Below are 15162 nucleotides of genomic sequence, written 5' to 3'. Positions count from 1 at the left end.
AAATAGCTGCATGAAGTAGGTCTCAGATAAGTACGCTTAAGATCGATCGGGATGTCTTTATTTAAGTGTTCATATATCGGCTGGTCGGATACACAATGCACATAACTTTGGTACAGAAGCGGATGGTACGTTAAACTATCTTTCAACTCGTATTATACACTTTATTGAAAATAGAAGTCATCCTCATGAAGATGGTCTCTTCTTTTTGTGAACAAAGTCGTCCGTTACAGCGAATTTTCCCACCAGGATTACACAGGTAGTCTACAAGGCCAAAAGAAAATGATGGGGTCTCCCACACTCCCCGCCAATAAAGGACCAAGTCATGATTTTTGCTTCCTTGCAATTTATTTTATTATTATATCTTCATTTTTCGAGAAAAATGAACTGAAAGATGAAAAAGACATTAGGGAAGTCAACAAATTTATCACCTTGATATCAGTGCCTTTTTCTTTGAACGACATGTACATCTTCTCGTACCTGTATAGTGCCCTGGAAAAAATCCCATAAATTATATTAAGTAAATCTATTGACTCGACCTAACGTTCTGTTATACGATAGATGTTGCGAATATCCGCAATCAACCGCCGATCTTGTTTGACTGCAGCTTCTAATCCGACGGGGTCATGATCTCAATGTGCTTTGTTGCCCGTGGCTATGGTAAGGACATCGTCCTGCGAAGCTCCACCAAGCGTGCAAAGCTTCAAAAGCGACATTCGTAGTCTGAAAGGAGCGTTGTTGAATCGTCGAAATTTCTTAGCATAACCAAGCTCACAAGCTGCTACTCGTAGGTCCACGGCCTTCCTCTCAAAAAGACTTTCAACGACTGCCTCGACGGATGAACCTTGCGAATCAGCACCGGGTCACTCACCTGTCAAAGGAGCCCCAAGGGTTGACAACAGAACGGTCGGAGTAATCTCGCCTCATTGGTATTTACCCAAGTAATTATTGCATCGGAAATTCTTGCAGAAATAGCACAGCTTGCAATATTATCCAGGTACCCGATCGATGGTCACCGCGGTTGATACCAATAACGACCTTAACACCATGGAGCTGCGAGGGCAGCATACTTTTTCTGTTAACAACGGATATTACCAGTAAGTATGGTTATGCAGACGGATATGCTTCCGTGGGCATCTATTAACCATTATCCTGCTAGGGTCTCCTCCATATTCTGTTAAGCTTCACAGATGGAACTGAAAAAGAGAGCGCACTCAGGAATCCACCCTATCTACGATGAAGTGACCGGCTCTCCCCCTCTCCCATCCGTGATGTCGGTGCAGGAATATCAGGCATACATACAAGCATTGAGCCGTGTGCGTTCGGAGGTAAAATAGTAGAAAATTGGCATACCAATGATACTGAAATCAATTTTATTGGTAGGCTGTTTGCCTTCGACGCACATTACAAGTATCGTGTGCCTCGAGCTGTTTGAAACGAGCAAGAAAGCGAACGCTGCATGTCATCATAATCAAGTCCGTCATCATACGTCCGCATGTCAGGATCGTCGATAAGTTCGTGAGTGCTTTTATTTTGTTACATCAAGCCTTTACTCTTACTGATGAAGTGGTATTTTTAAAGCGGCGAACGATTATCGCACCAATGTGTATCCCATTCGGCAATGCCCTCAATGCGAGTCAGGGCAACACGAACCGAGAACACTTGTAAGTGAACATTATAACCTGCCTTCATTCACACAGTTTTCAACTAAACTTTTTTCCATAGCTTTGGAACTGTAATGTCAATACCAGCCGTATATTAGAGACCTACGTAACAGCTGCTCGCGACCAGAAGCTCTCCGACGTCCATAATCGTGCATCTTTTATTCACAACTTGCTTCATACGGTGGAACCAGTCAGGTACTCGGGTAGATCGGCAACAATCCCGCTTCATATTCTTTTTCTCCTATATATTCTTTGATGTGACCAAAGAAAACAGTATTTGCCATATCTACAAATTGAAACTACAAAAGTCGGTCATGAAATAAAGTGATACGAAGGAACTTGGGTCACGTCTTCCCAAGTTCTCTATTGACAGTGCAGTTCCGCAACATCCTCTAACAGCCGTCGCCAACTTTGATGTTGTTGATCCAATGATACCTCGCATGGCAATAGTTTCAGTTTTCCAATTCTGCCGCCGATGAGAATTGTGATTTTCGGGCGATTGCGCAAAGCATCAAAGGGAATCCAGAAGAAATGGAAGGAGTGAAGTTAGAAATGCTCACTCGTCTACTCGAGTATTTACTGTTTTGCTTCGACATCCTCGATGCTGATAGCATACCACAGTTGATAGCCACCTTACAAAGTACCGCTTCACAGCAAAATACAGGAAACCGTGGTTTACAGACCACAACTGTTCTCTGCTAGCAGGCAAACACATAATGTCGCAATCGCCACTTTCAGCAACGCATCTTGTTTGTGCCTGCCCTTCCCCCCCCGGGGTCCCCAAGGCACCCGGTTATACTGCAGTTGGCCTATCATCACTTTTATTTTGATGCACATCAAACCGCCAATTCTTCCGGAAATATATGTTGGTCACGACGCCACAAGTGAAAGAAACCAATTCACCAACTACAAGCTCTTTTTAAATAGATTATTTGTAAGTGTTTTTCCAGATTGCGTCGATCTGTACTGCAGACATGTAACATCTTCGCTGTCAATAAATCAACCGCCCACTGCTTTTTTTGTGCATTTTCAACATGAGCAAAGCTCATCCACCAGGGTCTGGGTTTCAATTGTAAACTGATGTCACAAGGTAAAATGACAGTCTCATTATGTGCAAACTCATCTTACCCACACATTGGGCGACCTTTTTTTTTTTTTTTTTTTTCGTGGTGGCTCTGGGGAACCGCATAAAAACAACAAATCACTGCGCGCTTGTTTCTTTTTTTTTTTTCCTTTCAACTCCTGCGCTTTTTTTCTTTGATTTTTGGGTAAATTTTTCATTTTTGAGTGGCTGCTGCTGCGTCATTTTATTATTCTTTTTCCGCTCTTCGTACGCGTCGGTTGACCAAGTGAATTTTTTGTTTCTCTCTCTCATTAGACCGTTTGTTTACCGAGATCATACACTTGACGTCTCATGGATATAGCTGTTCTTCTTACCAACTCCCTCTCGCCCGGTACGTCCCTCTGAACCCCCAAGCTTGCAATTCTTCATGACTCTATTACTTACTTACTTTCAACCTCCTTTCAGATCGCAACTTGCGTGAGGATGCCACCCAGAAATTGGAATTACTGGCACAAGAGAATTACGTACGTAAACGAAAAAAAGCATCCATGTTTATAATAGAATGGGCGATCCAAAGTGAATCATGCTCACTGTTCTATATTTTTGAATCTTCATTTAGGCAAACTACGCGCTTTTATTATGTCAACAACTTGCCAATGAACAGGCTGGCGACGAGATTCGCATGTCTGCCGGTCTCGCTTTGAAGAATAGTTTGACAGCCAAGGTAAAATAAGCAAAGAAAAGAGGGGAAGAAGAAATGGAAAAAAGAGGAAACCAATGGAAATAGAACGCGCAACCGCAGTCTATTTCCACTTTGTTCTCCTTTGTCATCCTAAATGAGAATAATGAAACTGATTCAACTTTTTTTAAAATTTTTAGGAATATGCTCGTAAGGCTGAACAAATGCAACGATGGCTTGCTTTGGATGCCAACGTTCGAGGTCAAATCAAACAAGGAGTAAGCCTTTCGTTGTCCTTTGCTTGCTCTTCTTCTTTTAAACAGCAACTGATGAACTTTTTCGATCACAGGTATTGATCTCATTGGCTACCCCAAGAAAACCCGTCGGCAATATTGCGAGTCAGGTAACTTTATTTTTGGTCCATCTTGATAAACGTTTATTGACGCTAACTTTGGCGGTTGTTTCTCTTCTCATCTTTCTCGCCTTAGGTCGTCGCTGCCATTGCGGAAATTGAGTTGCCTGCAGGACAATGGCCGGACTTGATCAATGTGATGTTGGAAAAAATCAGCGCAACCGATAATCCCAATTTGCAACAATCAACCCTCCAAGCTCTTGGTTACGTCTGTGAAGTCACGGTAAGTGCTACAGTCCCTGTGTTCTCCTACAATTGCAAACCATATATTCATATGAACCTATCTCACAGGAGCCCGAAGTTTTGACCGGTCAATCTCATCAAATTTTAATGTCGGTCATCCAAGGTGCTCAGCCTAAAAATACGTAAGTCACGAAAAGGGTGAATAAAAACTCAAAGAAACCAGGAAACTCACTCGTGCCAAAATCTTGTTCACAGTCCTGAAGTCAGATTGGCTGCCATCAAAGCATTATACAACTCCTTGGAATTTGTCAAAGACAACTTTGAGCGCGAGGTAAAGCATGGAATAAAACTTGGAGAACCGAAACATGATATTTACTGATAAGGTACATAGGGTGAAAGAAACTATATCATGCAAATGGTCTGTGAAGCTACCCAAAGCGATAACACCGAAACCCAAGCTGCCGCCTTTGAATGTTTGGCTAGAATTATGCAGCTGTATTACGACAAGATGCGTTATTACATGGAGAAAGCGTTGTACGGTGTAAGTAGGAGTTCATTCGCGAAGTATATTATTCCTTTTTTTTTAATCATTGGTCACTGTTCTGAACAGATCACTGTTGCCGGTATGAACCACCCGGAACAAAATGTGGCTTTGCAAGCCATCGAATTCTGGTCGACCGTGTGTGATGAAGAAATGGAATTGAAGCGAGAATTGGAAGAGGTAAGTTCTCACTGGTTAGATAGCGTCAGCCTTTTTAATTGAGTGCACTGATTTAATTTTATTATAAATACCCATTCTAGGCATCATTGACTGGCGAACCTGCGGAACATGCATATCACCAGTTTGCTGAAGCTGCCTTACCCGAGATTCTTCCCGTGCTGCTGTGGCTTCTTACCAAGCAAGAAGAAGACGAGGATGAGGATGAGTGGAATACTTCCATGGCGGCGGCTACTTGCTTGTCCTTATTGGCTCAGTGCGTTGGTAACATTATCATTCCCCCGATTGTTCCGTTTGTCGAAACCAATATTCAGAACAATGATTGGCGATACCGTGAAGCGGCGGTTATGGCTTTCGGTTCCATCTTGGATGGTCCTGAACCCCACGTTGTCACACCTCTTGTTGATCAGGTATGTATTTTTCGTCAACAGTCAATGATCATTGGGCGGATGTCTTACGGCCTTGGCTTTGCAATAGGCTTTACCTACGCTCATCAACATGATGAAAGACCCGATTGTTAATGTCAAAGATACGGTCGCTTGGACCTTGGGTCGTGTCTCCGAGTTATTGATTCATTGTATCAAACCTGATGTCCACCTCCACGACATGGTTTCCGCTCTTGTCCTTGGTCTTCAAGATAATCCGCGTATTGTCGGTAATTGCTGCTGGGTAAGTGTCACGAATGGCTTTATTTGCGCTTTATTCCGTTTTCATGTGCTAACAAAAAAACGGGGTTGTTTTAATAGACCTTGATGAACTTGGCTGAACAATGGGGTTCAACTCTTGGTTCCGAGACTGTCAGCTGCCCTCTCTCCATCTACTATGAAGGCATCATCACCGCCTTGATGCAATTCACTGAACGATCCGACAATGAAGCCAACAGTCGAACCTCTGCCTACGAAGCCATCGCTACATTGATGATGTTCGCTGCTGACGTGAGTACTGGTTTTTTATTTTATTTTATTCTATGTGATCATGTTGATCAATGGACCGCGGTTACTGACTTGTGATATTGGGCCTTGGTAGGATTGTTTGCCTATTGTGCAAAATGTTGTGATCATGATGTTGGATCGTTTGGAAGCCAGTGTGACAATGGAGGTAAGACGCGTTTTGTTGATGAAAAGGGAATCAGATTATGAAAAATTGTGGTTATTGACAATGGTTTTTTTTTTTTTTTGCTTCATTGTCCATTTGGTATAGAATCAAATTGTCGGTACGGACGAACGAATGGATCATGCGGAATTGCAATCCAGCTTATTGGGTGTTCTTACTGTAAGTGACAACACCCGTTGTTCCGTGACTTTAGTATCTCATCAACTAACGTGGCTATATGTTTAGAACTGCATCCGTCGCGTGTCCCGAGAAATTGCCGGTGTGTCTGACCGTATCATGACGGTCATTCTTCAGCTTTTGAACAGCGGCAACAAGCAATCGACTATTACCGAAGATGCGTTCTTGGCTGTCGGTGCGCTGACTGCTTCGCTCGAAGCCGATTTTAACCGTTATGTGGAACCATTCATGCCTATTCTCTATCAAGCCTTACAAAACCCCGCAGAATATCAACTGTGCCTTATTGCTGTTGGCATCATCGGCGACATCTGCCGTGCTTTAGGCAAAGGCGCTACTGTTTACTGCAACAATGTCATGCAACTGTTGGTGGCTAATTTGCAGAGTCCGGTATTGCACCGCACGGTGAAGCCTTCCATCTTGTCCTGCTTTGGCGATATCGCGCTTGCCATTGGTGATGACTTTGAACCTTATTTGGAAGTGGTCATGTTGGTGCTTCAACAAGCTGGCAGCATGCGAGCAGACACCGATAACTACGATATGATCGATTATGTTAATACATTGCATGAAGGCAATGTGGAAGCCTATGTCGGTATTGTCCAAGGATTCAACGGCAGCGCAAAGAGTAAGTGAATTTACAACCATGACCCGAATTCGTGACGATTTTTTGATACTTATTCTCTCCGTAAATAGTCTCTTTACTGTTGCAATATATCCCGTATATTTTCAGCTTCCTGAAATCCATTGCCATCGATCCTCATCGCTCGGACAGTTTGACTCGGGCTGTTGTTGGTCTACTAGGGTAAGTCCATGTGCTGTGAATAGGAGTTTGACTTGCCAATTTGGTTGGCTTGCAAGATAAGGTGACTCATTGAGCATTGTGTGTAGAGATCTCGCTGAGGCCTTTGGTAGCCAAATCAAGCAATTCTTGCAGGAAGAGTGGATCCCTGTTTTCTTGCGTGAAGTACGCGTGAGCCGACATTTCGGCACAAGTACCAAGGAGACATCACGATGGGCAAAAGAGGTAAAGAAAACAGGACACTTGCTTATGGTGCCAATGGAGGAACAGGTGGATTAACTTTGAACGCGTGTTTGTCTTTCTTTCTTTTTCTAGATGATCAAACGTGCATGCCAGTAAAGAAAAGAAACGAGGTTGCTGTGAATATCCGGTTTGTCGTTGACTGGTGATTTCGTCTGGGTTATGGTCTCTTTTCTTATCTTTCATTTGTCTTTTCTCTTTTCTCATCCTATATATTGATTGTTGAATACGGTACTACACATGAATCAAACTTTTGGGTTGTCTATCTTCCTCTTTTCTTATTTCCCCTTTCTTATTGTAATCATACTACATGTTGTATTTTTTTTTTCTTTTTGCTTCTTATCATCTCCCTTCCCCTTTTTCCATTCGTCTGCAAATGAAAGTGTTATTCTCTCTTTGCCTTTTCTCTCAATTCCCCCCTTCCTTCCCCCATTGAAAATCCCCCCATCCCCTATTCTGTTTTCCTTTGACCTTGAACTGCCGGTTTTTAGGAACTCAATAAAAAAAGTTTATCAAAAACAAGTTGGCTTCATGATTATTGGTTCAAAATCCAAGATGGATCCGTTGATGACTATTTGTTTTATTTTGAGAAAATTTATACATTGAATACAGATGTATGCACACTCCAAACAGTTGATGGACTCCAATTTTCACAAGATCCATTGATGGGAACGACAGATAGATGATCGAACGGAATACATGAATATCAAACGGTTGGAGAAAGGGTGCGATGAGCTTATTTGGATCTGGCTCTCATCTTTCTTCTCTTGGCCTTGAGACGTCTCTGGCGCTTTTTCTTCCACTTATCTCTCACTAAAACGAGAAAAAAAAAGGTTTAGATGCACGTCAATAATTTAATGGATCTGTTGATAAAGATATGGGTATGGATGGATAGATGGATGAGGTTGATAGGGTGGATGGATGGATGGATGCAAGCATACATGAATACTTACTCTTTGGTTATGGATGAAGGAAACAGGGAGATTTCAGTTCATACTGCGCGCCCGAATTTTATAGGATCTAAAGTGACGGTTTTTCCAATTAATCCAATTTGTTTTTTCTCCTTTGAAATCCTGTTTCCCACCCATGCAACAGGATTAAATCCACAGGGGAATAAAGCAACACGTAATAGAAAGTCAAGACAAGCGAAAAATATGACGGTTTGAAGGCGAGAGAGGAAAAATAAATAAGATGTATTAGGTTTTATTTGGATTCTATTGCTCATGGTATATTTGACGTATCGTGTTTAATGCATAAATGAACACGTCGTCCCCTATGAGGGCTTGATATCGAGAGATCTTGGTGTCCCACAGGGTGAACCAGATGTAAGCCATGGATATACCTAGAAGGGTGCCTACAAGTACCTGGGCCGGCGTATGGTGGCGTAACCGAACTCGGGACCAAATGACGGCGAAGGCAAAGGTATGGGCACAGCCCAAGCACAGCCAAGTCACGACAGGATAGGTGAAAGCGGTAGATGTGGTAATAAGAAGATGGATGTAGACGGTGAAAAAGGCAATAGCTTGACTATGGGATGACGGCATACCGTAGGCAGACGACCAGCTTTTCTTGCTGCGTTTGTTGCTACCCTGCGGTCTGGGTTGCCGTACAATATGCTTTAGAATTTTTGCTAACACAGCCGTGAACACGGCTCCAATAGTGAAATAAGCTACGTGAAATGAACGAACGTAGCCCAGGGTTAAGAAAGTGCATGTGGAAACTAGAATACGGGTCTGGCGGATAAAAAAAGAAAAAGAAAAAAAAATGATGAACATCATGCCACATCATTCAAAGGGCAATGGGCTTCCATCTTACATGGGCAAGGAAGGCTAGTAGGCGAGGAGCCATGCTGGCCAGCAACACGGATTCGTAGTGGTTAGACTTTGAGGACAACAGCTTAAACTATTCGAGTCAAGGAGGAACAGACTCCAGAACGTTGATCACCCGTCAATGCCCGCTATTTGTATGGTTTCGAAAAAAAAAAAAAAAAAAAAAAAAATAGCAGACCAACGTTGCGTTACAGAAAGGAAATGGAAAGATTAGGAAATATAAAAAAAAGGCTTTACCTTTCTTTTGGCAAAAGCGATCGCTTTATGCATTTTCTTTTTTCTCCCCCTCCTGTTCTTTTTGGACAGCTAAAGAGAGAGGGGCTTGCTTTTTGGTGCATAACATCATTCTGCCAAAAAACCTTAATTAAGTAGATCCGCTCCCCTTTATCCCATGGAGTTGCGGTCCAAAAAGGTCATCATTCAAGATTATTTTGAATTTCAGCTATACCAAGACTCATAAGATCACCTTATCTTGCTTACCTTTTGTTAATTTTGAATAGGTTTCTTTTTTTTAACCGTCAGTTCATGCATTTGCAGTGTTATGTTGATGATAATGCATGGAAAGATCATCCCTGTCGCATTATTTCTTCTTTTTTCGCCTTAAAATTGGGTACATTGGCATTGATGTTTAAATGGAATGAGAAAAAAAAATACTTTTTGCGTTACCATTTCTCATTTTTCCTATCATCTCGGTACGTTTTCCGATGATGGGTAAACTTTTCTTCATATCCTAATTTGGGAACTTTACTTTCGTTGGGGCTTTTATCAAAATTTTTGGCCGTAAACTGAATGCATGTACTGTGTTGCACTGTATTATACAAGAAAAACTATGAGGAAGTCGATGCAGCCCACCTCGGGAATTGTGCATGGCTGACTGCATGGAATTCAGTGGGCTGAACTTTGCTATGCAGACCAATCCCCCATTATCAAGATACAGATGTAAGTTTTCCTTTGCTATGTACCACTCAACTCTTCCTTCTATATTTTATTTTTTACGAAAAAAGCTTGCTCTGTTTTATTTAAAGCAAAGATATCAGCAAACTTCTAGACTTTCCAGGAAATACCATATCCTATATGCTCCAACGCATCCAACAGCCACACTGTATGCAGACTGCAAATCGGCCGTTTTTCATCTTGGGGGAAAAAAACAATGTGACGACGCTGTTCTTTTCTACACCTCAACAGCGTTTTTTTATGTATTTCACAAATGTCAATCCCAGGTGTCACAGAGTACAGAAAAAAAACAATCGGGCATTCATGCTAACATTAATGGTACACAACCCATTTTCCGTGAGGTTTTATTTTTTTGAGAACAAGGCGAGAGTGAGAAGATGAATACTCGGAGGAAATTCCTGTAGCTAGTAGGTTTTTCGCTTTTGATTGCACCATTTCCAATGATAGACACGCTTCATATACAATGATGCAGGCAACATTTTGAACTATCTTGCCTTATTGAACTGATTTGCATCAATGTGCTGAAAAATAACCCAAAATAACAGGGACCCAAATACAAACAAATAGTTACACTTGCTTTCCACGCTTGGAGCAGCCCGCATTAATATACCTCTTTATTTTCCTCTTTATTATTTTCCTGTATACAGTAAATCCCTTTTTTTATACAACAGCCGAAGGGGAACGCTTAGTCAATGACACTTCACTACGCATATCGTCCACCAGTGATCAATAGTGAATGGCAACTGCTTCTAATTGAAATAACGACAAAAGCACGGATAAAGAACACAAACATCAGGTTCGGGTGGTGAAGGCGGGATTGAATTTTTCACAAAACAGATGATCGAAAATAGCCAACGTAGCACATCAAATGATGGCTCGATCACTATGAAGCGGAAAATTTTAATATGTTTCGCAAACATGCCGTCGCCTTGCTTCTACCCATTCGTCACTATTCATCTGTTATTTGAAATAGGACAGTAAGCACTGTCAGAGCCATACTTCGTGTTGCTTAACTTGAAGTAAAGGACGATACATCATGACATCCCGAGTGCCCGAAAAAAAAAATAGATTTTCTCACAAGGTTACACGCTTATTTATACTCAATAATGGGAAGTATAGCAGGCCATCATATCTTTCCCGACTGGAAGTACAAAAATTCATCATCAGCCGGATAACAACGAAAAATGTTCCATGGAAAAATACTACCATGTGCTTTAAGTCAGACCATAAAACTACGGCTGACTGGTTTGCCACCATCCATGACTCTATCCACTTTCTCAAGCATACCACATCGGTTCCTAACCCATACACATTAACTCCGCTATTTTCCAATGTTTCTTCAAAAAACCTGGGGTTATACATATTTCGGGCCAATTCTCATAAGCATCTGCCCTCAAAGCAGGGCACTGAAGCATCAGCTTTCCCAGTAGTCTCACCTAACATGACATGTAAATTATTCTGCATTGCACGGCTGTCGTGCTTTTACATGTTTTGACAGAGTGCATGCTGTACATTCTCAAAAGCCTCCCACTCCACCAACAAAAAGAGGGCTGAAGACTGATTGAATTACAAGTGACTTGGCTTGTCGACGAGCAAATGGCAAAACGGTTGTAATAAAACACCTAGGCGTCTTAATATACTGCTTAATACCTATATTCTCTGATCCGTTTTCGGTTAGCTTATGAATTTATGATGAAGTATAGCACGGAAATTCTCAGGGGCGCCAGATCCTTGGAGAGCCTTTAAACAATACTGTACCTTTACTTTACAAAATTTCAGCCAGTGTAAAATCGTCAGCTTTGCGAAACCGTGAGAGTAAAATGATGGTAGTCTCACAGAAACAAAGATAGTTTTATCGTGCTAGATATCATTGACTTCCGATGAAGTCGATATTTCGTAAATGACAATGAAAAAGGAAAGGAAGGGCAACGCGTTAATTCGAGATTAACGATCAGCAAGAACGGTTATTCAATGCAGCATACGAACTGTATTCTTACTCCTTTACGGAGTTTTCTAGGAGTTACTGTCATAATAGCATATATGACTTGGGCAATTGTGAACTTCAACGTTGGGTATACATACAGTAGTAGGTTGTTTTAAAAGTGGCCAGTCTGATCAAGTCTCTTCGTTAACTAAAACTGTCCTTAAACCTATCAGCTGATAATCATCTTCATTTGTGTTCACCTTAAAGCTATCCTCTTCTTTAAACTGATTGTGGCAATAGACAAAAAAAAAAGAAACACAAGCGCATACATGATGTGATTTTGTCAGTACCGTTAATCGTATGGAAAATAACCCGCTGATATGGATTTTCCATAAAGATACCTTTTTTGATAGATCGTATTTTATGCATACACTCTGTTCAATGTCTTATAATTTGCATATCATGCCTCGACATAAATTCATTTAAAGCTCATCCACATTTGTACCTTACAATTTCAGAATTCATTCAAGGATACAGAGTAACCATATGATGAGTATTCTTCTTATGATAGATCTAACTAGTATGCGGATTGCATGACGGCTTGCTCTAGGAAAAAAAAAAGAGGATCGCACTACAGTAAAGATCTATGTCGCTAATCACTTGTGTCCCATCTTCACTAACAGATCCGACATTATAATTAATTTTAAGAGTAAAAATAATCGTATAGATGAACATCTCCTGATATTTGAACATTTTGGCATAAGTCTTCATCGGTTTTCAAGTACAATCCTCAATAAAACGCATATAATACTGTATTTCGCATGTTCATGCTCCTGTTATCCCGGTGAACACGTTAGTTGTTGTGCAATAGGTATTCGTAAGACCTCCACCGCATTGAATCGCCTCTCCGAGGACCAAAGCTTTGCAACATACTATTAACATTACGCAAACCGGTCATATCAGCGTCAATGATGACTAAAATTTCGACTTTCGAAGTGAAACCCTGTTTTTGGCATCGACCGAGAGCATTAGGATGAAGTTAACCCGAATGAGCGAACAGTCATCGCCAAAAGAAAATCACTTTCATCGAGCCACTACTGAAAATGCGTATATTACTACAAAGACTAACAAGTGGGGAGTAATCGTCAAGGACACACCAGCATCTTTGGCTGTTCCAAATTGCTCAGCTTTAGTTACTGTATACTGCTTGAATGCAATGATACGGTTGCACACGTAATATATAAGAATAATATCTTTAGTCCTGTCACTTATTTTTCACAGCTTCGACCGTACAAACATCCATTATTTTTTAAAAAAGGACGACTGAGTGCTCTGATTCTTATAAGGGCTTGATTGGTTTTCCTGTTCTTTCTGAACTCTCTTTTAGGGTGCCAAAGTTTGCTTGTCTCACAGATATTTATTTATGTGGACCGCAAATGACAGGTGAAGAGTCATTACATTTTTTATTAACACCGGTAAAATAGCACCGTTTAGAGCAGCAGTTCTATTCAAAATGACTGCTAATGATCCACGAATGGCACAGTGTAGCTGAGCGAGCGATGGCTCTATCGATAAAACTGCCAGAACTTTGAAAGAATGGCGAGTCATTGTTTCTTAGCAACTTATTGTCCGAATGAAAGCCGGGAAGTACTAATGATATCACCACATTGATCAGAAAGATCTTAGCATACTACAAGTCGATATGACACCAGCCGGAATATGTTAGAACCGACACATAAAAATAGCTTATAATATCCTATGTCGTCGCAAAGTGATATTCATGCTCAACTTCAACTGTCTTTGCGACCCAACACATAGTTAGTATGACTTCAATTTCAGTCTAAAAAATGGTTACTACAGGGATCGCCTGTTAATTTCGGTCCATTGCAATCCTCATGGCTGATCCGCTCTCAAGCACGGCGGATTTGACTTCGGATTCTTCAATCCTCGCTTTCTTTTTCCATGAAAATTGAAGAAAATCGGCCTTGTAGCGGGCAACGACTGTATATATCTGCGGATTAGTGTTTGAACGTGACATATTTTCCTACGGTAAACGTTTGTTTTGGAGAAATTCTATTCGTCGTTATTATATATGACGACGCTTTTTATTCGCGACCAAAGACATCTGCTGACATTGTCCATATCGAAAATGCAGGTGTCGACAAAACAACATGCTTTGAGTAAGCCATAAAAATACCTTTCTACACTAAATATAGATACGGCAGTGTCCTTTCTGTATTGGGTTCCATACATTTGAATGTATATCAAAGCTTTTGCTCCACTGGCATTCAAATAAATCCATTTGTAAATGCACCTCATCTCTTCTCATTTTGCAGAAGTTTTGGTGCATGTGTATGATAAAATCTAATCGAGAAGGCTTGATTCAGATAGCGGGCCGCATAAAACCCTGAGAGGAAGCTTACAACGCCCAAATCGTGAATACCCTTGTAAGAGATCTGCACCTCGTTGTTCTTAGTGCGGAGTTTCGGTGTGTGTATCACGCTTGTGACGCTTCAAATCAGATATCCGGATGAGATAGATCTCAATTTTGGCTTCCCCCTTTGCACTTCCAGTTCCATAATCCATAATCCAGAGAAGATAGTTATATCCTAGTTAAGTTTTGCAGAATAAGGTGTACTAGTACTACCGTGTAATCAAATGCTGTGTCATGGAGATAGCAAAGGTATAAGTGCTTAAATGCGCCTCAAGCTATATATCTTTCACGAACATGGAAAAAGCGAGGCCTAAGCTGTACAAGTTCCGAAAAGTTCATCTGCTCATTTTTGAAACGTGTCTGCCTCAGGCAAGCCCGATTCCATGCATTAAAAAGTACTTGGGGCATTAAAAACCCGAAATGCTTTCAGTTCAATAATACCTTTTGAGAAACCAAATCTTTTCTCAGAGGTATTTGCATAAAAACATTTAATTATTTATCGTGTGGTTCGATTTTCTCATCGATAGCCTCACAAGCTTGCTTCTGATTACATTTAAACGTATTGATATCATGCGTGAGTGTGTGTCGCATAGAGGACATGTCATCAGAAGAACTGCTTTCTGTATGTCTAAAGAATGTGGCAGCAGATTTTTTTCAAGAAGAACGGGGAAAAATAATCTAGGTATTACGTTCATTAAAGCAACGTTTTGTCTCCCTTAAGTCCAACCTTTTTTGGGACTATGGTATCTCAAAATAATGTTATGTGGGGTGGCCTTGCCAGTTGATTCAGTTGTTAAAGTGAATTGGATACGCACAGGTACGAACAGTAATATTATACCAAAATTCCACCATCAAAGGTTGGAATAATGCCATGTTCCTGAAAACACAGCGCATTGGAACATAACAGTGAGAAAAAAGTCATATGTTAGACTTCAGAGCGCTTCCTTCCATTTTTTCACTTTCGTCACACCGAAACCCA

At 41.0% G+C, this 15162-nt stretch overlaps 2 protein-coding genes across 2 annotated transcripts; one reads left to right on the top strand and one right to left on the bottom strand.

The window, feature by feature from the left end:
• The first annotated feature begins 2873 nt into the window (after positions 1-2873).
• BYT42DRAFT_561775 (armadillo-type protein) lies at positions 2874-7571 on the top strand. Its single transcript, XM_051567400.1, has 19 exons — positions 2874-3115; positions 3190-3248; positions 3344-3448; positions 3604-3681; positions 3753-3806; positions 3892-4038; positions 4107-4180; positions 4254-4329; positions 4390-4539; positions 4609-4719; positions 4800-5126; positions 5194-5385; positions 5463-5651; positions 5743-5814; positions 5917-5988; positions 6055-6628; positions 6697-6805; positions 6892-7027; positions 7118-7571. The coding sequence occupies exons 1-19, from the start codon at positions 3076-3078 to the stop codon at positions 7139-7141; spliced, it is 2589 nt and encodes an 862-aa protein (XP_051424913.1). The 5' UTR covers positions 2874-3075; the 3' UTR covers positions 7142-7571.
• A 685-nt stretch (positions 7572-8256) lies between these two features.
• On the bottom strand, positions 8257-8817 carry BYT42DRAFT_492961 (PAP2 superfamily-domain-containing protein; the record flags this gene model as incomplete). The annotated part of the gene is made up of 1 exon (XM_051564184.1): positions 8257-8817. The coding sequence occupies one exon, from the start codon at positions 8815-8817 to the stop codon at positions 8257-8259; it is 561 nt and encodes a 186-aa protein (XP_051424912.1).
• Positions 8818-15162: the final 6345 nt, after the last annotated feature.

Source organism: Radiomyces spectabilis, assembly GCF_025331425.1.
Source record: "Radiomyces spectabilis strain NRRL 2753 chromosome Unknown BYT42scaffold_4, whole genome shotgun sequence".
Lineage (NCBI taxonomy): Eukaryota > Fungi > Mucoromycota > Mucoromycetes > Mucorales > Radiomycetaceae > Radiomyces > Radiomyces spectabilis.
Note: the sequence above shows the minus strand (reverse complement) of the source record. Positions and strands in the feature narration are given on the sequence as shown.

Bases quoted from the DNA above. Each gene is read 5' to 3' on its own strand.
- BYT42DRAFT_561775 (XM_051567400.1), top strand. From the start codon at position 3,076: ATGGATATAGCTGTTCTTCTTACCAACTCCCTCTCGCCCG. The intron at 3,249-3,343 runs GTACGTAAACGA...ATCTTCATTTAG, and splicing joins TACTGGCACAAGAGAATTAC to GCAAACTACGCGCTTTTATT. The intron at 4,540-4,608 runs GTAAGTAGGAGT...TGTTCTGAACAG, and splicing joins TGGAGAAAGCGTTGTACGGT to ATCACTGTTGCCGGTATGAA.